At 49.3% G+C, this 22,562-nt stretch overlaps 1 protein-coding gene across 1 annotated transcript in view; it reads left to right on the top strand.

Annotated features, from left to right (window-relative positions):
- Nucleotides 1–22,562, top strand: part of LOC147700950 (B-cell receptor CD22-like) — a 177,886-nt gene that overhangs the window by 59,347 nt on the left and 95,977 nt on the right. Inside the window, exon 2 of the mRNA XM_086929782.1 lies at nucleotides 19,682–19,806. Coding sequence (XP_086785908.1) covers nucleotides 19,682–19,806 — 125 coding nt within the window. The remainder of the gene's footprint in view (nucleotides 1–19,681; nucleotides 19,807–22,562) is intronic.

Here is a 22,562-nt window from a genome sequence, read left to right as displayed (position 1 = left end):
TTGGCCCATCTGGATGAGCATCACATACCCCTGAAGAAAAGGAATGTGGGTACAAACCCATCACCACCTTATGTGCCACCTCCTTCACCTACTAATCCTCAACTGCTCATTACTTCCACTAATTCACCACTATCACCTGACCCACAGGCTGAAGAGGATGGGGATCGCGATAGGCCACAAGATGTTGACCCATGGGAGGATTATGATACTGATCCACACACAGACACTGACCCAGACTTGTATCCTTCCGGGCCATCACCTCCGGACGACAATATAGATTACATTGAGCATCTTAACAAGGCTGCTCATTACCATGGGGTTGAACAACATAAGGAGGCTTTAGATGAGGACTTCTTGTTGGAAACCTTAAGCTCCACTCAGAAAAGTACACATACATTACCAATGCTTAAGGGGATGCTTCAGCATGCAGATGAGGTTTTCAAGGACCCTGTCGGGGCAAGAATTATCACGCCCAGGGTTGAAAAGAAATCTTAACCAGCAGCTACTGACCCTGTCTACATCAAGGGTCAGCTGCCCTTCGACTCTATGGTGGTCTCTAATGCTCGTGAGAGAGCGAACTCACAGGCCACAAGTGAGGCCCCTCCTCCTGATAAGGAGTCCAAATTAATTGATGCCTCTGGTAAAAGAGTAGCCTCACAGGCAATGGGCCAATCAATGGCCCATTGCCAATGCTCAGGCTTTACTAGCCAGATACGATGGGGCTCATTATGATGAGTTGGAAAAACCTATGCAATTTTTGCCTGATGAGCACAAATCTAAGGCGAATGATCTGATCCAAGAGGGAAAACTTATCACCAATACTTCCATCAAGTGCGCATTAGATGCAGCAGACACAGCAGCACGTGTAGTAAACACCAGTGTGTTTCTACGCAGACATGCATGGTTTCAAACCTGAAGTACAGGCCTCCATTCTCAATCAGCCTTTTAATAAGGAACACCTTTTTGGTCCAGCAGTGGACACCTCACTGGAAAAAATGAAATAAGACCCTGAGGTCGCAAAGTCCATGTGGGCTTTACTGTTACCTACTAATAGGGGTTCCTTTCGCCACTCCTTTTACAGAGGTGGCTCCAAAAAGTTTACCACAAAAAATCCGTCCTCCTCTTACAAGGGCAACAACGAATTGCCCTCATCAAGAGGCTATTTTAGAGGACGTTTTAGAGGAAACAATGGTAAGGGAAGAGGCAGAGGCAACTCCACATGGACTTCCCCCGCTAACAAACAGTGACTTCCTTCAGTTACCCTCCGATCATTCCACAGCTGTCAGGGGACGTCTCTCTCAATTTCTCCCTGTCTGGAGCAATATCCCCTCAGACAAATGGGTTTTACAAATGATCCAATATGGTTACTGCTTGGATCTTACAGACACTCGCCCAAACATTCTTCTAAGATCACGCACAATGTCACAGGAACATCTTACCCTTCTAAAAAAATAAGTTCTCTCTCTGTTAGGAAAAGGAGCAATAGAACTAGTCCCATTGAAACATCAAGGGACCGGAGTATACTCCCTGTACTCAGGCCTATACTTGACCTCCGAGAACTAAATCTATACATTCAATCGGACCGCTTTCACATGGTCACTCTCCAACAAGTTCTTCCGCTCCTTCAATAAATTGACTTAGGCGTCCTTTGAGTCAAGAGTGGACTATTTCCATATCCCAATACATCCTGGCCTAGTTCCATATCCCAATACATCCTGCTCATCGCAAATACCTAAGGTTTGTAGTAGCAGGACAGGATTATCAATTCAAGGTTCTCTCATTCGGAGTAACTACCGCACCCAGAGTTTTCACCAAGTGTTTAGCAGTAGTCACAACTCACCTTTGAAGACCACACATTCATGTCTTCCCATAACTGGACGACTCGCTCATAAAAGTCAGCTAGCAAAAAAGCAGTCTCAGTCACACTCACAAAACAGTACAGTTGCTCCACGATCTTGGATTCACAGTGAACGTGTCCAAGTCTCCTCTACGATCTTCTAGTCGTAGGGCAAGTATGAGCCATGATGGGGCCCGTAGATATCAATGACTCGAGAGTAATCCAGAGCCTTTATGCAAATTTTTACTGTTGCTAGACCTTGAATTTATATGTTGGTGAGAAAAATTAATAAGATTTATGTTAATATTGATTTTATTTGCAGTTTTATGTTTTGTATCTCTCTAACCACCCTCAGGGATGACATCCTGGATCTGTACATGTCTTGAGAAATTATTTTTGAAAAAGAGTTAAGCTTTCAGAAATATTACAAAAAATTAAAATAATCCAACTAAAGAACTTCAGGTATTTGGAAATCCTCAAAGAAAAAGGAAAAATCTGGGTTCATTCTTGTGCCAGGGTGTAGTACAACTGGTTGGGTGTGCATAAGTAGGGTTCCTCTGCATATTTTAGGTCCAGAAAATGTCATGGAGAGTGGTGGGAGGGGCCAATTTAGGGCTCCTCTTTGCAGTGCCTGTAGAAGGACCCATTTGAACCTGTGTGAATGGTGAGGACGGATGTCAGGTGAGGTAGATGGTTGTGGGAGTGAGTTCCACTCTTGAATTACCAGGGTACTCTCTATTTCTTGAAGCTTCGAGACTCAAGGTGGAGAATATTTTGTTGTACAAAGCCGGCTTGTAAACTGGCCAGGTGTTCGGGTGCTTGCTTCTTAGCAGTTAAACATTTGAGCGCTGCGAGATAGGTTAGGGGTTTCTGCACTGGATGGTGTGGTCATAGCAGTGAGAGCCTGCAAGTTGGCCTGGCCACTACATGGAGGTCAGCAAGGGTTTTTAGTGAGCAAGGCCACATTGTGGGATTTCTCCAGGTGATGGTAAAGGTGAGGTGACCTCCTCTGCAGTGTTGAGTGTGGTGACTTGACAGTGGGCTGTGATGGGTTGATGTCCTCCTAGTCGCTCATTCAGGGTACTTCAAATACAGTTTTGAAACACACTTCATTTCAATCATGCCAACTCAGGACTCCAACTCAAATGTTCAGAAACAGATTTGCGAATGGTCAGACTAGGTGATCTGGATAGTGTTTGAGCCACTCTGGCGGCACTCTTAGAGGTGTTAGGTTCCAGTGGGGAGCTCGTCATGTGATAGTTTCTCTTTGTTGACCCTTAAAATGGAAAAATGTTGTGGTAAAGTGTAAAATGCAAAGTTTTGCCAGGAATTTATTTTTGCTACCATTGCAGTGATGTATGATGGTAACTCTTACACAGGATAAGGGCGAGTGTTAATATCTACTACCAGGCAGTGAAGTTGGCAAATCTCTGGCTCTGGAACTATCTGGATTTCAAGGAATGCATATGAACGAGGGCTGCACTAGCACCTATTGGCTCATCGCAATCTAATCTTGATATAGAGAAAGCCTGCGATAAGATGATATCTGTGATGGGTCGAAAGGATGGATTGAACAAGGTCTTAGTAGAATGAATGATCTCAAGTTCACGATAGATGATATTATCGGCAAGTTGAACATGATTCAGATGATGCCACCACAATCATGGAGCACCTTAACTCTCAACTCCTCACAGACAGCTAAACCACCATCATAGGCACGCTCGCCTTTTGACCTCCAGGACCTCGCCCCAGCTTCTGCAAAGCCAGTCCCGATTTCAGCATACTGCTCCCCATCCACTCCAAGCACTACATCTTTCTCTCAGACCTCAATTTCCACCTTAACGACCCTGAGGACAACAATACCGCCAACTTCCTTAAAAGCATGAAAATCCTTGGCCTTGCTCAACCAGTCGCCAACCCCACCAACATCATAGAACACACATTCGACCGCCTCTCCACAGCTAGCGACAGTCAAGTACAGCCATGTCACCGAACTCACCTGGACAGACCACACCATTGTCCACTTCACCAATATACGTCCACCCAGCACCCCTCACTAAAGCTAGAACAAAGTATCAGAGAGCCATTGGACCAACACTCTTAACTCCTCCCACCCAGACACCTCCACTGACCTAGAACAGGTTGTCGAACTTCTCCGCCTGGATCATTGACTGCGCCAAGAGTATCCTCCATTTAAGCCCACAAGACCCAGGATACCCTCTAAACAGGTCAGCTGGTAACCACAGAACTAAGCACTGCTAAATGCAACTGCAAGAAACTGGAAAGAAGATTGTGCACCATCAAGGACACTACAGACCGAGGCTTCTACAAAACATTGCTCAACCAATAGATTTTCACCAACTCCTGAAAAGGATAAATAGGACCACCTTGCCAACTGCTTCAAGGCCAGTGCCAACTGTAGAAAAGAACTCCTCAACATAGTCCAAGAGTTCTCCAACCCATCAGCCTCCACAAATATAATCACCCTCTCCCAGGAACTCTCTGACTCCCTACCAGACCTCTTCCACAGCAATATCTCTGACATCTACAAAAACTTCAAGCTCAAAACCCACCGACATCCTTCATTCTGAAGGGGCCTTAGCAGTAGGAAGGACGCTTAGCAGCTTGCTTAAGCGTGCAGCGCTTTAGTGCTATTTACATGCTGTAATTCGCGATAAATTTTAAAAACGCCAGTTTTTTATATTTAATTTTGTTTGTGTTCTACATTTCCCCTGCTTTTAATTCCCACTTACTAGCACTTTAATCGGTAAACCTACCGCTCTTTGCGGGTCCTTGTCTCTTTGACTGACTTCCTGAATTCGACTTTGGCGGCCATCTTGGGGGGGGAAGTGGGACGCTATTTCTCACACGGTCTAGTCGTCACAAGGACGCTAGACCTCCTACTTAAGGCAGCCATGCTAACGCGCAGCAGGGACACGCAGCGGGACCGCCGTCATTCCGCCGGAGTTACGCCAGAGTTCAGCCCGTCAAGTCAAGTCAAGTCAAGTCATAGAATTTGTATAGCGCACTACATACCCAGAGGGTTTCAAGGCGCTTAGGAAGGGGAGGAGGATTATTTGTCAAATATCCACGTTTTAAGCTGCTTTCTAAACGCTAGGTGGTTCTGGGTGAGGCGAAGGTAGGCGGGGAGTGAGTTCCATGTTTTAGCAGCCAGGTATGAAAAGGATCTGCCTCCCATGGTGGTCTTGTTGATGCGAGGTACAGTGGCGAAGGCTTGGCTGGAAGAACGTAGTTGGCGGGGGGGGGATGTAGAAGGACAGTCGAGAGTTGAGGCAATCTGGTCCGATGTCGTAGAGTGATTTGTGTGCGTGGGTAAGCAGTCGGAAAGTGATCCTCTTATTGACGGGTAGCCAGTGGAGGTCTTTAAGGTGACCAGAGATGTGTTCGTTGCGTGGGATGTCTAATATGAGCCTGGCTGAGGCGTTTTGGATTCGTTGGAGTTTCTTCTGGAGTTTAGCGGTGGTACCTGCGTAGAGGGTGTTTCCGTAGTCCAGTCGGCTCGTGACCAGAGCGTGGGTGACTGTTTTCCTTGTTTCAGAGGGGATCCAGCGGAATGTTTTTCTGAGCATGCGAAGAATGTTGAAGCAGGATGAGGATACGGCGCTGACTTGTCTGTTCATTGAGAGTGAAGAATCCAGGATGACGCCAAGGTTCCGTGCGTGGTCTGTCGGGATGGGTGCTTTTCCGAGGGCTTCCGGCCACCAGGAGTCGTCCCAAGCAGAGGGGGATGTACCTAAGATGAGGACTTCTGTTTTGTCTGAGTTCAGTTTCAGACGGCTTTGTTTCATCCATTCTGCGACTTCTTTCATTCCTTCGTGTAGGTTAGATTTGGCGGTGCAGGGGTCCTTGGTGAGAGAAAGGATCAGTTGAGTGTCATCCGCGTAAGAGATGATGTTGAGGTTGTGTTGGCGGGCGATGGCCGCGAGGGGGCTCATGTATATGTTGAAGAGGGTGGGACTGAGTGAGGATCCTTGAGGTACGCCGCAGATGACTTCAGAGGCCTCGGACTTGAATGGCGGAAGGCGGACTCTCTGGGTTCTTCCGGTGAGGAACGCGGTGATCCATTCAAGTGCTTTTCCTTGGATTCCGATGTTATAGAGGCGTTGTAGAAGGGTGCTGTGGCAGACTGTGTCGAATGCTGCCGAGAGGTCGAGGAGGATGAGGGCGACTGTGTCTCCATTGTCTAGTAGAGTTCGAATGTCGTCTGTTGCTGCGATGAGGGCGGTCTCAGTGCTGTGTTTTGCTCGGAAGCCAGACTGTGAGGGGTCGAGAGATTTGTTGGCTGGCGTGTCTGGCCCTAAGCCCGTCTGTGCCCAGACGGGCTAAGGGCCAGACACGCTGGTTTTTTCAGCAAAAGGTTAGTATTACCTACACAAGAAATTATTTGATATCATTACGCCCTGCGGCTGATTTGCCCTGTAATTTTATCCATAACAGTGATTTACCTTATGTAACATGTAATCGATGTAGGAAGGCCCAGAGAGTTATAGGAAAGAAGTCTTTACTAATGGCGTTATTGAACTGTAGGTCTCTCCCTAGCCATTCCGTTGAAATTAATTCTTTAGTCATAGATTATGAGTTAGATATCCTATTCTTATCAGAAACCTGGATCACGTTGTATTCGGGCCGGATATGGTGCAAGCCCTCCCCCCTGGCTATCTAATCTACCATCTAGACAGGCCTATTGGGCGAGGAGGTGGCCTTGCTATCATATATAGGGACACGTTGGCCTGCAGAGCGCAGGACGGAGGAGTGCGTGACTGTGAGAGCTGTCAATTTTCATTACGGATATCACCTACAACCTCCATCTCAGGCCTCCTAGTATACCGCCCCCTGGGGTGTGTAGGCAACTTCGCCAGTTCGTTGATTGAAACTATCACGCTTCTGGCATCGTCGTCCGCCAATTTCGTGGCACTTGGAGATTTTAATCTCCACTTTGAGGACCCTGCGGACACACTTGCTACCGACCTGCTAGGTGATCTGAAAGCCTTCGACATGAGTCTAATTAATTCAGGGGCCACGCACTGTAAGGGCCACCTATTGGTCCAGTCTTTTCAAATATGGACAAGATTGAAGCCTCAACTCCTTTAGCCTTACCGTTGTCAGACCATTTTTTGGTTCCTTTTAATTGGCAGTTTGATCCAACGAACGCAACTATTCCTAGAATCTATTTGGCTGACAGGGCTTGGTCCAGGCTCCCAGTTGAGCGCTGAATTGCCAATCTAGATGGGACTCGCCCTTGTCTGGTGCAGGATCCATTAATGGCTGATATAAACTTGGAAAATTGGCTAAACAGATCTTTAGACGCTATTCTTCCCATAAAGAAAATGCCAAAGAGGGAAAAAAGAGTGGGTTCAGCCCCTTGGTATTCCCAGACGTTGAGAACTCTCAGGAAAGGTTGCAAAAGGCTAGAGAGGATTTGGAGAAAGGATTGGTGAGAGGCAACCCGGATTGAATATCGTAAGGCAATAAGAGGATACAAAACCGCTCTCCGGGATGCCAAAGCCAAGTTTTTTGAGGAGAGAATTGGCAACTCGGCTTACTCCTCTAGAGAGTCGTTCAAGGTCTTCAGAGACCTTCTGAAAACTCCGGACCCACCACTGACCCACGAGAACCCTCAAAAGAAATGTACGGATCTGGCCAACTACTTTCATATGAAAGTAGAAAACATCATAAATTCCTTACCACCTTCTCAGGAATTAGATATAGGCAAACAGCGAGCTGATGTTCAGATTAAGCTTGATGTCTTTGGCCCAGTGACTTCTGACGAAGTCCTCAGGATTCTAGGGGCCATGAAGAGTGGTTCACCGAGGGATCCGGTCCCGATGAGATATCTTAAGCAGATAACAACTACCATCGCGGAACCAGTAATATATCTCATCAATGCATCCTTGGCACAGGGGTCGGTTCCACCTAGTTGGAAAAAAGCGGTCGTAAAAGCCCTTTTGAAAAAGCCTGGTCTAGATCCATCAGACCTGGCTAATTTCAGACCGATCTTTTTGCTGCCTGGGTTCGCTAAGATTGCGGAGAAACTGGTGAACAGGCAACTGTCACTCTTCTTGGAGTCTAACGGCCTGTTGCGGAATTCCCAAACGGGATTCAGGCCGGGCCAAGGCACTGACACCGCCCTCTTGGCAGTCGTGGAGGAAGCCAGGAGCATTCTGGATTCAGGACGATCAGTGGCAGTGATCCTCCTGGACCTCAGTGCGGCTTTTGATACCGTAAACCATCAGGTGCTGCTCCAACGACTGTCTGATGTGGGTCTGACTGGAACGGCCTTGAAGTGGCTCGCGTCGTTCCTTCACCAACGAACCTTTCAGGTCTGGGAAGGTAGTGCTCAATCTGCCCCCATTCCCCTTCAATGTGGTGTGCCTCAGGGCTCCTCCCTGAGCCCCACATTGTTTAATGTCTATATGGCTCCGTTAGAGGATGTGGTGGCACCCCTGGGCATCAAAATAATCAGCTATGCTGATACCCAGTTGGTGGTGGCCCTCTCCCAATTAGGGGACCATCCTGACCTTTTGCACTCCTGCCTGTCCAAGGTGTATACTTGGATGGGCAACTCGGCATTAAAATTGAATGGAGCTAAAACAGAGCTGATGTTGCTGGGACATGCGGGGCCTTCATTACCGCCAGGTAGTTGGCCAACCTGCCTTGGCGATCCTCCAACTCCCAAAAAAGAGATTAAAAGTTTGGGTGTGTGGCTGGAACAAAATTTGTCATTTAAAACCCATGCAAAGAAAACTGCCGGAGTCTGCTTTTCCTTGCTTCGATCGGCCCGCAAGATCTTACCCCTTCTTCCTCCGACCTCCAGGAAATTCCTTATTCAGGGGCTGATAGTCTCGAGGTTGGACTACAGCAATGTGCTTTTTTTGGGTGCCCCGGAGGCAACGCTCACTAAACTTCAACAAGTGCAGAACGCGGCAGCAAGACTGTTGTTGAATATTCCTAGGAGACAATCGGCAAAACCAGCATTAGGAGCGCTGCATTGGCTCCCAGTACGGGAGAGGATAAAATTCAAATCGCTCTGCACGGCTCATAAAATCCTAAGAGGGGAAGGCCCTCCCATCCTGCATAATATGGTTCTCCCCTATAAGGCTACTAGAGCACTTCGCTCGGACCATAAATCCCTAGTAAAAGTGGCCAGAGTTAAAAGAGCCCGGACGGGCGGGAGAAGATTCTCGGTGAATGTGGCCAAGTTATGGAACCCGTTGCCCTTGAATCTGCGAACAGAGACCGGTATCATTCGGTTCCGAAAGCTGCTAAAAACTCACCTATTCCCCGCCTAATGATGTCCTTCTCTCAGCTCCATCCCTCTGAGCTATGAACGAGCGCTGGGATGCCCGAGGGTAACCACGCGCTATATAAGATTCCAAATAATAATAATAATAATAATCCTCATCGTTCCTACAGAGGAACACCCTAACCACCTGGGACCAACTTGCCACTCAAAACTCCACTGCCATTGTGAACTCTGTCCTCTCAGAAGCACCAATGGACCCATGCACCCAAGACATCTTTAACCCTGGGTGCAAGACAATGAACAACAAACTCAGCACCATCTTAAATGCATGCATTGCCACGGCTACATTCCCCAATAAATAGAAACATGCTGAAGTTAAACCCCTCCTTAAGAAACCGACCGCCAACCCCCACACACTCGAATTTCAGCCCCATTTCTCTGCTCCCTTTTCTCACTAAGATTCTTGAAATAGCCACCATCCACCAACTCGCGTATCACCTGGAGAACAACAACCTTCTCGAAAGGTCCCAATCTGGTTTCCGCGCCAACTACTGCACCAAAACCGCCCTCATTGCTGCCACTGACCATATCCGAGCCCTCCATGACTGAGGGGAACAGCACCACTGATCCTCATTGATCTCTCAGCAACATTCAACACTGTATCCCACCACACCCTTATCAAGGGACTGCACCACATTGGAATCCAAGGAGACGTCTCCTGATGGATCACTTCCATCCTCATTGGAAGAACCCAGAGAATCTGCCTGCCTCCCTGCACTCTGACACAAAAGCATTATCTGCAGTGTCCCTCAAGGCTCATCCCTCAGTCCCACCCTAGTCAACACCGACATGACCCAGCTGGCCGAGATTGTCAGTACCCATGGATTAAACATCATATACTACGACGATGAGACCTAGCTCATCCTCTTGCTATTGGAAGAACCCTCCAACACCAAGGCCAGCTTCCACATGTGCATAATGAACACCACAGATTAGATGCAAGACAACTGCCTAAAACAAAACACAGAGAAAACAGAAATACTGATCTTCTGGAACAATACCTCCCTGTGGAACTACTCCTTGTGGCCTGCTGAACTGGGTCCCTCACCCATGCCAACAGACATTGCCCGCAACCTCTGCATCATCCGAGACAGCAGGCTCACCATGAAAAGCTGGATCAACGCAGTCTCCTCCACCTACTTCCCTCTCTTCGCATGTTCCTCGAGATCTTCAAATGACAACCGATCAACACCAGATAAATTGTCACCCAAGCCCTAGTTACCAGCTGGCTGGACTACGACAACGCACTATATGCAGAAATCAACTCACCTCTTGAACAGTCTACATACCATACAGAATTTGGCAGCCAGACTCATTCTCGACCTCTCCAAGCGGACCCATATCATCCTCCACCTCGGGAAGCTCCACTGCCTTCCCGTTCAGAAGAGATGCCACTTCAAGATACTGATCAATGTGTACAGAGCCCTGCACAACAAAGGACCATCATACATCAACCACCGCCTGAACTTCCACTAACCCATCCGATAATTTTGCTCCAGCTCCCTCCACTTTGCTCACACCCCTCGCGTATATCTAAGCCACAGCGGAGGTCTTTCTTTCACTTACCTTTGCAGCCAAGTACTGGAAGACCTCCCTCTTCACCTCCTGTACCTCACCCGTGCAACTGGAATTCAGGAAGAGACTCAAGACCTGGCTGTTCGACTGAGCCCCCGAAGCAAGATCCTCAATCCCTAGATACCCTCACGGGTGATTAGCAGCGCTTTACAAGTCATGATTGATGAGGGTTGATGATGATGTGCCACAAGATTTGTCAGTGGACATTTGACAGAGTTCAGCACTATGGTTACAGCTCTACAGTGAGTGTGTTTGGAGGGAGTGTTGTGTTCTCAGGTTTGAGTACTGCACCTCTTCCTTGAGGTGTCTCTGCACAAGATCTTTAAAGGAGATGAGTGATGGAGGGAGAGCAGTGGTGTAGTGGATTCTGATCTGGGATGTCTCAACGGAGTGCAATGTACTGTGTGGCATATTCGAGGATAGGGTTCTTGTAATTGGGTAGTGAGTTGCCGCTGGATAGGGACTGCCCCGTAACAGAGTTATTTCCTGGTGGTGCAAGTACTTGAGTGAGAGAGTGGTGTCATGAGGCTACAGGTCCGACCAGGAGGAGAACTCCTTCCAGAGTTCTGTGATAATCGGATACTTCAGTTATGCTATGCTACATTAAAAAATTCTTATAAAGCGCATGCACACCGATTGGTTTCATGGCGCTGCTGTAAGAGGCGCTGGAGCCCTGTTGAATTACTTGTGTGCTTGCCTAAACAGCAAATTCTTGAGGAGTTTCCGGAAGCTAATTTCGGAGGGAAGGGAATCTCAGTATCTGTGTGCCAGTATTGCGAACCTGCAGCCGCCCTGATGCTTTAGTTTGAAGGAGGGTATTGTCAGAAGGTGCATGTGAGCTCCGCGCAGGTTACGCATGGGTGTATGCTTTTGAGTAAGGCTGTAAATAAATTTGGGACTCCTGCCATTCAAGGATTTATAGATGAGGCAGCCTACCTTAAAGGTGCATCGCTGTGGGATGGGGGGGGGGTGGAGCAGTGCAGCTTCCTCATGAGAGGGGTGACATGTTGCCACCTAGGTTGCTGAAAGATCAGTCTAGCCACCTGGTTCTGCACCAGTTGTAGTAGCTTGGCTAAATATAGTGGGATGCCAAAGTATAGAGAGTTGGCATAGTCTATATGAGACATGACCATGGCTAGAACAATCTGTCAGTGCTTCCAGAGTGAGAAGTCTGCTGATCTTTCTTATCTTCCTTAACTGGAAGAAGCAAGTTGAGACAACAGAACACATTTGAGCCTTCATTGTAAGCTCACAATTAATTGTTACCCCGAGACTTTTAGCAGAAGGGGATGGGGAGGGTCCCCTGGTCAGTTGGTCAGAAGTGTGGGTCCAAGGATAATGGATGCCCCCCTTTGTGATCAGTTCAGTCTTGTCCGGGTCGAGTTTTATATGGTTGCTGTCCATCCAGTGGCGGATGTGCAGCATAGTAGTCTGGAATTCAAAGACCAATTCAGGAGAGTTGTTAATGGTGAACATTAGTTGAAGGTCATCTGCATAGTTGAAGGTGCACGCCTTTCTCTCTTTCAAGGACCGGATCAATGGGAGGAGGCAGAGGTTAAACAAATGAGGGGATAGTGAAGAACCTGGGGACTCCACATGTGGTCCTTATCTTTGGTGCAGTAAACTGGGCTATGCGGACCGACTGGGAGTGGTAATGAACTAATCCAGCTAAGAGCCGATCCCTGCATCCCTGCATCCCTGGTACGGTCGACCAAGATGCTATGGTCGACCGTGTCAGAAGCCGCAGAGAGATCAAGCAGTACCAAGGCTTGCGGGAGCCTCTGTCTGCCTTTTCCTGGAGAGTGTCTAGCACCCTCAATATCACAGCCTCTGTTGAGTGTGCTGGGCGAAACCTGCTTGATGGGGGTCAAGATATGCAGACTATTCAATTAAAGCAGAGAGGAATTCAACCATGTGAGCTTCCAATACCAAGGAGATTGGATGTTAATTCATCAGAATATGGGGTTCAGTCCCTGGTTTCTTCAAGATGGGGACAACAATTGCCTTTTTAAGGCCTTGGGGACACAACCCTGAGATAGTGAGTCATTCAAGAGAGAGAGGGCTCCCCTAGGGAGAGCAGTGAAAGCATTATTGGTCCTTCGGTGCATTGATCCGGGTGTGATAGAAACATATACCTGGTCTTCGGGCGTGGTGACAATGACTGGGGGTATCGCTTTTCTGTACCTGAGGTATTGGGTGTAGAGGTCAGGGGCTCATACTGGTAGATGCAGAAGAGCAGTCCAAATGTAGGTGGGTAATGAATGTCTGCATAACTCTGGAGAGACCTGCTGATGCTCACCCTTTCTAGCGGAGAGTACCTGGCTTTTGGCCCATGAATTTTCTATGCACCCTTTTTGAGTGCGAAAGGGAGGTGCAGAGATGACAAGAGAGAAGCCACAGGGTGCACGGGTGAATGAGTGCTGCTTGAGAAACCCCTCAAATTCCCCTAAAGGGGGTAGAGACCACCTTGAGGCCTAGTGTAACTCCCTCATATCCCCATACTCGTGGGAGAAAGGGCGGGAAGGTAGGACGGAGAAGGGTCCCAGTATCATCTGAGACATACACCTGCTACGTTATTCTTCTGAGGTATTGCACAGTGTGACGTCTGCCATGGACACCTTTCAGTGTTTCCAATGTTTCACTCTAGCTTGGAAGCGATGCTCTGACCATGTCCTGAGGTGACACCTGGCACGAGCGTACCCTGGGATCAGAGGCGTGGCTGCGAAGTTCAGCCCGCTGTTGGTGGGGCTCAGCCCCAAGTCACATGAGCAGCCCCATCTCAACGAGTGCGGTCTGTGGGGTGTCCTGATTATGGGTGGGCGGAATTTGCGTATTCGCGTTACGCAAATCACCTCGAAATGGTAAAAAATCTCAGCGAACACGCAGAAATTCTGCGAACACGTGGAATTGCTTGTTCGCGATGCTTTTTTACTGTTTGCAATCGCTGTTTGCATACACGGGGGGAAATATCTTGCGAACCCGCATTTTGAGTACGCGAACAAGCAAAAATTTTGTGAAGTTGCAGAACGCAGAATTTTGGGCAATTTCACGTTTCCGCGGAATAAGAAATTACTCAAATTCCGCGAGCGGAACGAAATTTACCGCCCAGGCCTAGTCCTGATCCAGGCGCATGATGCTCCCTGCGAAGGACCCCGAAATGAGCGCACATCCCAGAACTATGGATGAACCCCTCATTCAATAATCCGATATAGCGCCAATAAGCCACCGGCCGACACTCAAGCTGCCCCTGCTTGGAAAGCATGGAATGAGACCTTAAGTAGGTGGGAGGCCTAATTACCAAATGCAGTGACGTCACTTAGTGCGAGGGAGGGCTGTAACAAGTCACAACCTTATCTTCTTTCTCTTGCTCTCATAGTCGAGCTATAACGTTTGTAATGTGTGTCCTGTATGTATTTAAACATGGTTTAACGGTGTGTGTGTGTGTGTGTGTGTGTGTTTTTTCACGCATTGATGCCCGCTCGCCTGTCACTAGGAAGCAGTGAAAGCCCGAGGCATTTGCACGAGCCACTTTTGACACATCATGCATACCTACCTCTGTAAACATCCAATCACCTGTCAGGCAATGCATCACAAAACATAACGCAGATGCCGATTTAAGAAGATGAGCGGCGGTGTTAGCCTTTATATATCGAACTCATCGTGTTAGTGTCCGTGGTGACGTCACACGTCAAATGAACTCGTGGCACATTGTGTAAAGCGCCTCATGGATCCCAGAGGTTTGTGAACTGGTATTGTTTTACTAGCGCTGCGAAGTGGCCTCCTGGCTGCATGAACACGGCATCTGAAACGACAACAACATAAATGTCAAATGCAAATGTGAGAGGCGCATTTAAAATACATTTCAGCTTTAAAATGTATTTTTGACCTATTGTAAATCAAATGCCTCTAGTCCACCTTGAGGGAGCTGACCTTATAAATGACTGAAAATGACAGCATTTTATGTCACCGGGGGTTATGCCTGGTTAGTAATTCAAAGAGGGCCGCTTTCGACAGTAAAACGAGTGGTCTGTATTTAAAGTGGTTATGCTTTGGCGCTATTGCTCTGAAACGAGGCGGCCTGCAATCCTGCCTTTTGTGTCTAACCAATCCCCCAGAGGCCATTGCGTATGCTAATCACTCTCACAGACGCCTGGCAGGAGGTACAAGCAGCTGCAGGGCGTGTAAGGTCCCTGCCTGGCATACATTACTGGTGGCAATGGTAACTAGGCGCCATTGAACCCAGACGTGTTGCTAAGGGGCTGCTGCCCTCCTCCAGCCAGCCCCCCTCCCTCCGACCACTGGGCGAGGCACTTGTGCTTGCCCTCACCCCCCTCCACCTGAACTGGCCCATCACTCGGGGGGGGGGGGGAGGGGGGTGGTTGGCGGGGTTATGTTAATTTAGTTTCTTAAGCTCATTAGTTGCCCTAGGGTGTCCTGGCGCTGATCACTGCCTATCGATTTCTGAGGTATCTGTTGCCTATGGAGTGAAAAGTCAACATTTCAGTCCTTTCCCGAAAGTAATAATCTCAGTCGTGTTCCTAAAATGGAATATAAATTCATTCCAGGCCCTTGCGGCACCTCTGATAAAACTTATACCACTCCAGTTAACTTTTTTGGCTGGGGGTACGATCACTCCTTTTGCTCTCATTGAGCGAGGTCCCTTCTGGGAATGTACCATTGAAAACGCTGTTTCAAATGGTCCCCTGGTTCCCTGGAGGGCCTTAAAAACCGTGCAGAGGGCTTTGAATTGAATCCGTTGTTTGACTGGGAGTCAACGTAATTCCTTTAAAACCTTTGATGCGTGTGACAAGGTCAGCTCGTCATGGGCGTTACCTGCGCTGTGCGTGTGACGAGTTGACCTTGTCACGTAACGCGGGATTTTTAAAATCTCAGCTGGAAAACCGCTAGCGCGCATGCGGTTAATTCTATTTTCACAGAGACACACTTGGGTGGCCCAGTCAGCAAATCTGGCTGCCGCCTTTTGCACGAGTTGGAGCCTATTTAGGTGCTTTCTTTGGATATTTAGGTATAGACTGTTGCAGCAGTCCAACCGTGACATAAGTGAAGTAACCAATGTCCTGTGACTATCTGCCGGTAAAAAAGACTTCATCTTCCTTATCATTCTGAGACGGTGAATGCTAGCTGAGACCACCGGATTTGCCGAGTCTACGAAGGTAAGTTTGTTGCCCACTATGACCCCTAGATTCTTAGCTTTTTTTAGTTGGTTCGGGGAGGGTCGCCAATTCTTCCGGCCACCAGCCTGGCATCCGGACGTTGGTATTGTTGCCAAAAATAATGACCTCCATTTTGCTTGAGTTGAGCTTCAAGCAGTTTGTAAACATCCTCAACCTGACCGCTTTCATCCAATCGTGAAATCTTCTTCCTGTCTCAACCTCTTGCCCAGGCCGAAGTGACATCACTATTTGCGTATCATCTGCTTAAGAAGTCAGCTGGAACCCAAAAGATCTTATCAAGGCCGACAGGGGTGTCACATAGTCAATAAAAAGTGTGGGACTAAGGGACGAACCCTGTGGTACTCAACATGGAAGGGAAAAAGGTTTTCAGCCTACTTTATGGAAGTCCACAATTTGAGTTCTTTCTGTGAGGAAAGACTTGTGGAGGTTCCAGGCGCTACCTTGTATGGACCGTAAGCATACATGCAGAGGCACTTTCAGGCGGGAGATAGCTAAAATAAAGCAATTTTTGGCTTAAAAAATGGGTAGCCTCCGGCCTAGGTCTGGTCTGTTTTCATGTAGGTATGTATAAGGTACTGTGGTTTACGAAGGGTTCGGTAATAAGAAATTGAAAATAATAATGAAATGCGTTAATTCTGATCTTAAGATGCAATTTTAACAAGGAGTGTACACTGCGTGTGACTTCTCCCCACAAGGAGTCTGCTGCTGCTCTCACTGTGGGAGATTTGCCTCACTGTGGTGGGTCTGCACCTTGTCTCGCTGCGGTGGGTCTGCACCTTGTCTCACTGCAGTGGGTCTGCACCTTGTCTCGCTGCAGTGGGTCTGCACCTTGTCTCGCTGCAGTGGGTCTGCACCTTATCTCGCTGCAGTGGGTCTGCACCTTATCTCGCTGCAGTGGGTCTGCACCTTGTCTCGCTGCAGTGGGTCTGCACTTCGTCTCACCGAGGTAGGTCTGCGCTTCGTCTTGCCGCGGTGGGTCTGCACCTCGTCTTGCCGCGGTGGGCCTGCACCTCGCCTCACCGTGGTGGGCCTGCACCTCGCCTCACCGTGGTGGGCCTGCACCTCGCCTCACTGTGGTGGGCCTGCACCTCGCCTCACCGTGGTGGGCCTGCACCTCGCCTCACCGTGGTGGGCCTGCACCTCGCCTCACCGTGGTGGGCCTGCACCTCGCCTCACCGTGGTGGGCCTGCACCTCGCCTCACCACGGTGGGTCTGCACCTCGCCTCACCACGGTGGGTCTGCACCTCGTCTCACCACGGTGGGTCTGCACCTCGTCTCACCACGGTGGGTCTGCACCTCGTCTCACCACGGTGGGTCTGCACCTCGTCTCACCACGGTGGGTCTGCACCTCGTCTCACCACGGTGGGTCTGAACCTCGTCTCGGTGCTGTGGGTCTGCACCTCTTCTTGCCGTGGTGGGTCTGCATCTCCTCTCGCCGCAGCGGATCTGCAGCTCGTTTCGCTGCATTGGGTCTTCACCTCGTCTCGCCCCGGCGGGTCTCCACAGTGTCTCGCTGCGGGGGATCTCCCCTGTGCCTCGCCATGGCAGGTCTCCTCTGTGCCTCACTGCGCTGGGTCTCCTCTGTGCCTCGCTGCGCTGGGTCTCCTCTGTGCCTCGCTGCGGTGGGTCTCCACTGTGACTCGCTGCGGTGGGTCTCCACTGTGCCTCGCTGCGGTGGGTCTCCACTGTGCCTCGCTGCGGTGGGTCTCCACTGTGCCTGGCTGCGGCGGGTCTCCACTGTGCCTGGCTGTGGCGGGTCTCCACAGTGCCTGGCTGTGGCGGGTCTCCACTGTGCCTGGCTGTGGCGGGTCTCCACTGTCCCTGGCTGCGGCGGGTCTCCACTGTGCCTGGCTGCGGCGGGTCTCCACTGTGCCTGGCTGCGGCGGGTCTCCACTGTGCCTGGCTACGGCGGGTCTCCACTGTGCCTGGCTGCGGCGGGTCTCCACTGTGCCTGGCTGCGGCGGGTCTCCACTGTGCCTGGCTGCGGCGGGTCTCCACTGTGCCTGGCTGCGGCGGGTCTCCACTGTGCCTGGCTGCGGCGGGTCTCCACCGTGCCTGGCTGCGGCGGGTCTCCACCGTGCCTGGCTGCGGCGGGTCTCCACCGTGCCTGGCTGCGGCGGGTCTCCACCGTGCCTGGCTGCGGCGGGTCTCCACCGTGCCTGGCTGCGGCGGGTCTCCACCGTGCCTGGCTGCGGCGGGTCTCCACCGTGCCTGCCTGCGGCGGGTCTCCACCGTGCCTGGCTGCGGCGGGTCTCCACCGTGCCTGGCTGCGGCGGGTCTCCACCGTGCCTGGCTGCGGTGGGTCTCCACCATGCCTCGCTGCGGTGGGTCTGAAGTTAGTCTTGCGGATTAACACTCTGTTGCCACCATTGTAGGGAGCTCTCAAGTCTGACTTCTGGTGTTTTCAGTTAATACTCACTATTTTATACTCTCTTTCTGTTTTGCAAAATGCTGACACTAATCGATGCGTGACATTGTTTCTTGCTAAAGAGTTCATTCCTTCGATCTCCCGATACTTCACTTTTCGATGCACACGTTTACCAGCACGTCATGGATACCTTTTATATTTGTCTGAGCCTGCCTTCTTTCAAAACACTGCAATTTACATAATGAAACGGGAAAAGGGTTGAAATGACAAAATGTTGAATCAAATATATGAATTCTGTGTTATAAGTAACTTTTCACTCTACAAGCTCTGTTGTACTTTCATGTTACATGTTTACACTTTATGATTTATTTGTAATTGCTAAGGCTGTTATTTTTTGTTTTTTTGTATCTTTCTTTGTTTCTCATATTCCATTGTGTTGGACTCTAGTTAATGGTTCATTTCTTAATTTTTTATTGTATTTACTTAGACGGCCTGATGAAGTTACACTAAGATTAATTAAGGCGTGAAACGTGTTGACTTTGGCACCTTGCTGAGTGCGTTCGTTATTAAAAAGCTCGGTCTAAGCATCGAGAAAATAAATAAATCAATTTGCTACTAACTTTTGCTCTAATAACTTTCTTTAATTGAAAGAACAAGCAAAGGCACCCCTGTGAGCCTGTCTTTCATATTCAATACTGCTACGGTCTGGGAGGAATCCTACTTACCTGCAGTGCCTCTGCAGATGGTTTGGTGTCTGGGTTGCCTTCCAATCAGAATGAGTTCAGTGCATGTGTGATGCTTCCTCCTATGATGTAGTGCCAAATTGTACCATCCTCCTGTGGTGCAGGAAACCGGTCTTGTGCAGTGTAGGTTACGTGTTATTGGCGGTATCCTGTACTACACACCTTTATTTGTATCTAGTTCCCTGCCGTATGATGTGGGCGCTATGCACCATTCCTTCTTTGGCTCCTCTTCCGCAGCATAGCAGATGTGTCATGGGCCCTAATGCAAGCAAGAACAAGAAAAATGGGCCCCAAACCTTGTTGGGTGGTAAAATTAGAAGCGAACCAGTAGTTGGGGTGAAATAGCCCCTCACACCTTGTGCTCTGGGGCACTGCACCTGCTCCCCTATAGTTGGGTATGACCCTAGTCTTGTTGGCTACATTTCCCGTCTGGTCAGATGGCGCCTCGTGCAGTGCAGAGGTCTAGAGCTGGGCCATGGTGGGGTGCGGTGTTTGTGTGCAGAGTTGTAACCTAATGCTTAAATGGACTCCTGTGTTATGCACCATGCTTGTATTGAGATGCATGAGGGCAGTATGCCTCTGTCCCAGCCTTGTAGCCCTCCTGCCTGGTTGAACATCCTCTTTTGTCCTGTGTTGCAGGGACACCTTTCCTGCTTATGGAAAACCACTCCAACACCGTGCTGGAGGGCGATGACGTCACTCTGGAGTGCCTGTCTAATGACGACGAAGACATGAGCGGATACACGTTCCAGAAGTACAGCAAGGTATGACCCCAGTGGACTCCCTACCTCCGGGCTGGGGTGGAAACCAGAACCAGCCCCGGAAGGTGTTGAAGCAGCGCCCTCTGCAAGAGGCCACAGCTGGAATGGGCCGTGGAGGCCTTGTAAATGTAAATGTACATGTATTTATATAGCGCAAATCGCCCACATTGCAGGCATCTATGCGCTTGCTTAGGGAACCCGTCCTGGTATTCCCCTGTGAGATAACCCCGGCAGGGTATCCACAAGGTGAAAGCCAGGCATCCCGCCGCGAGGGGCCGTTGTGGAGATTAAGCAAGCTATTGCCCAGAGTCGCAGAGTGTGAACCCGTGAATCGAGTAGGCACCGGAGCGAGAATTATCGAGTCCGTGGAATTATTGAGCCCAACCCCGTCGGGGCGGGGAATTGAACCCTGGTCCCGGGCCGATCTCAGCTTCCGGGTCTGCCGCCTCTAACCCCTGAGCCACACTTCTCCACTTGTTAAGTCTTGGCATCCAGTCCTGCCCCTCTGTCCATTGTGGACATCCCAGAGTGTCCGAGCAGCCCGTCCGGCCTGACCTCCGAGTCCACCTGTGTCTCTGTGGTGATGGTCCCTTCCCAGTGCATGGATTGGGGGACCTGGGAAGGAATCGCCCGAGGGGGTGCAAACATTAATTAATGTATAGGTTGAATGGGTGTTGGAAAAGTCTGAAAGCTGATCAAGCTTAAATAGATACAGGGTAAAATTACTCCCTCCCTCACTTGCCTCCCCTCCCCCCTTTCCTGGTGAGTTGCAGAAGTCATGCAGCTCTGCCATGTAGAAGTCCAATCTGTAGAGAAGCAAAACGTATGAAAGGATGCCATAAAATCTTGTGAGGTTAAACAGTTGAAAAATGAACCAGGTAGTTGGTTCTAGTGCAGGCCTTTTAACCTTCACGACTGTCGCTCGGTCTCCGGTACAGTACTCTCCTGTCCTTTTAACTTTCACGACTGTCGCTCTGTCTCCAGTACAGTACTCTCCTGTCCTTTTAACTTTCACGACTGTCGCTCGGTCCCCAGTACAGTACTCTCCTGTCCTTTAACCTTCACGACTGTCGCTAGGTCTCCAGTACAGTACTCTCCTGTCCTTTAACCTTCACGACTGTCGCTCGGTCTCCAGTACAGTACTCTCCTGTCTTTTAACCTTCACGATTGTCGCTCAGTGTCCAGTATAGCACTCTTCTGTCCTAGGCTGGACTGTTTCCATGAGGCACAGGGTCAGACTGACTTGCATATGACCATGTCTGAACTGGGGTGGCAGAGTGGGCTAAAGAACGGTGATGGATTAAACCCAGATCAGTTGACTGGAGGTGAGTGCTTGCATTGATCAACACTCCGTCCATCATCCCCTTTGGTTTCGCTCCACTCTCCTTGAACCTTCACGACTGTCGCTCGGTCTCAAGTACAGTACTCTCCTGTCCTTTAACCTCCAGAGACAAGTTCTGGAGGCCTTGGGAGCACGGTTGGATTGTGGTAGCCCATCCCACTCTGAAAGAAGCCCCCTAGCCCCCAGTCCACTGCAGAAGAGTCTTTCTGTAGACAGAGATTCCTTAAGTGTTCAAAGACATATATAGGTTCATCTGCTCTAGCTCTCTTAACTTGTATATCTGCTCTAGCTCTCTTAACTTGTTCATCTGCTCTAGCTCTCTTAGCTTGTTCGTCTGCTCTAGCTCTCTTAACTTGTTCATCTGCTCTAGCTCTCTTAGCTTGTTCGTCTGCTCTAGCTCTCTTAACTTGTTCATCTGCTCTAGCTCTCTTAGCTTGTTCGTCCGCTCTAGCTCTCTTAACTTGTTCGTCTGCTCTAGCTCTCTCAACTTGTTCATCTGCTCTAGCTCTCTTAGCTTGTTCATCTGCTCTAGCTCTCTTAGCTTGTTCGTCCGCTCTAGCTCTCTTAGCTTGTTCGTCCGCTCTAGCTCTCTTAACTTGTTCGTCCGCTCTAGCTCTCTTAACTTGTTCGTCTGCTCTAGCTCTCTTAACTTGCCTTAAGCCTTTAGTTTCCAGGAGAGGAGCAGTGAATGTGGCACGGGTCTCTTAGCTTACTTCATGCCTCAATTTGTTTTGCGTCCACATACGTTTCGCCCTTTATGGCTCCTTATGCCTAGGGCCTTCTCAAGGTTGGAGCATCATAGTTCACAAATATCAGTCCATAGTGAAATCCTGTATGGCAGTGGTGCTGTGCTGTTCCACCAGAATATCAACTACAAAATATTGTGAGGCCAAAATTTCAAGTCCCAAATATTGAGGACCTAAATATAGTGAAAGTGAGTGTACGTAGGTAAGTATAGGTAAAGTAGGTGTACATAGGTAAGTATAGGTAAAGTAGCTGTACATAGGTAAGTGTAGGTATAGTAGGTGTAGATAGGTAAGTATAGGTTAAGTAGATGTACATGGGTAAGTATAGGTGAAGTCGGTGTACATGGGTAAGTGTATGTAAAGTAGGTGTACATAGGTAGGTATAGGTGTACTATGCTTATCTTCACATTGCAACATCCAGTCTTTTCACACAGCTCGACGTCTCTTCTTAAGCTAGTCTTGTCATTTTCCGATGCATCCCACCGCCTCTAGCCTAGGGAAGAGGTCCCTTAACTGAGGTTGGAAGGGGGGGGGGGGGCTAGCAAGCACCAGGCTCTAACCATGAGGACCTTTGAATAAGTGGAGCCTCATATGAACTCAGTCCGAGATCAAGTTAGAAACATAACTCCTATTTTAGTGAAAAAAAAGATAAAGCGCGTAGGCGAGCCAAT

The sequence above is a fragment of the Lissotriton vulgaris genome, chromosome 7 (genome assembly GCF_964263255.1).
Source record: "Lissotriton vulgaris chromosome 7, aLisVul1.2, whole genome shotgun sequence".
In the NCBI taxonomy this organism is placed as follows: domain Eukaryota; kingdom Metazoa; phylum Chordata; class Amphibia; order Caudata; family Salamandridae; genus Lissotriton; species Lissotriton vulgaris.
This window is presented reverse-complemented; position numbering and strand designations above follow the sequence as displayed.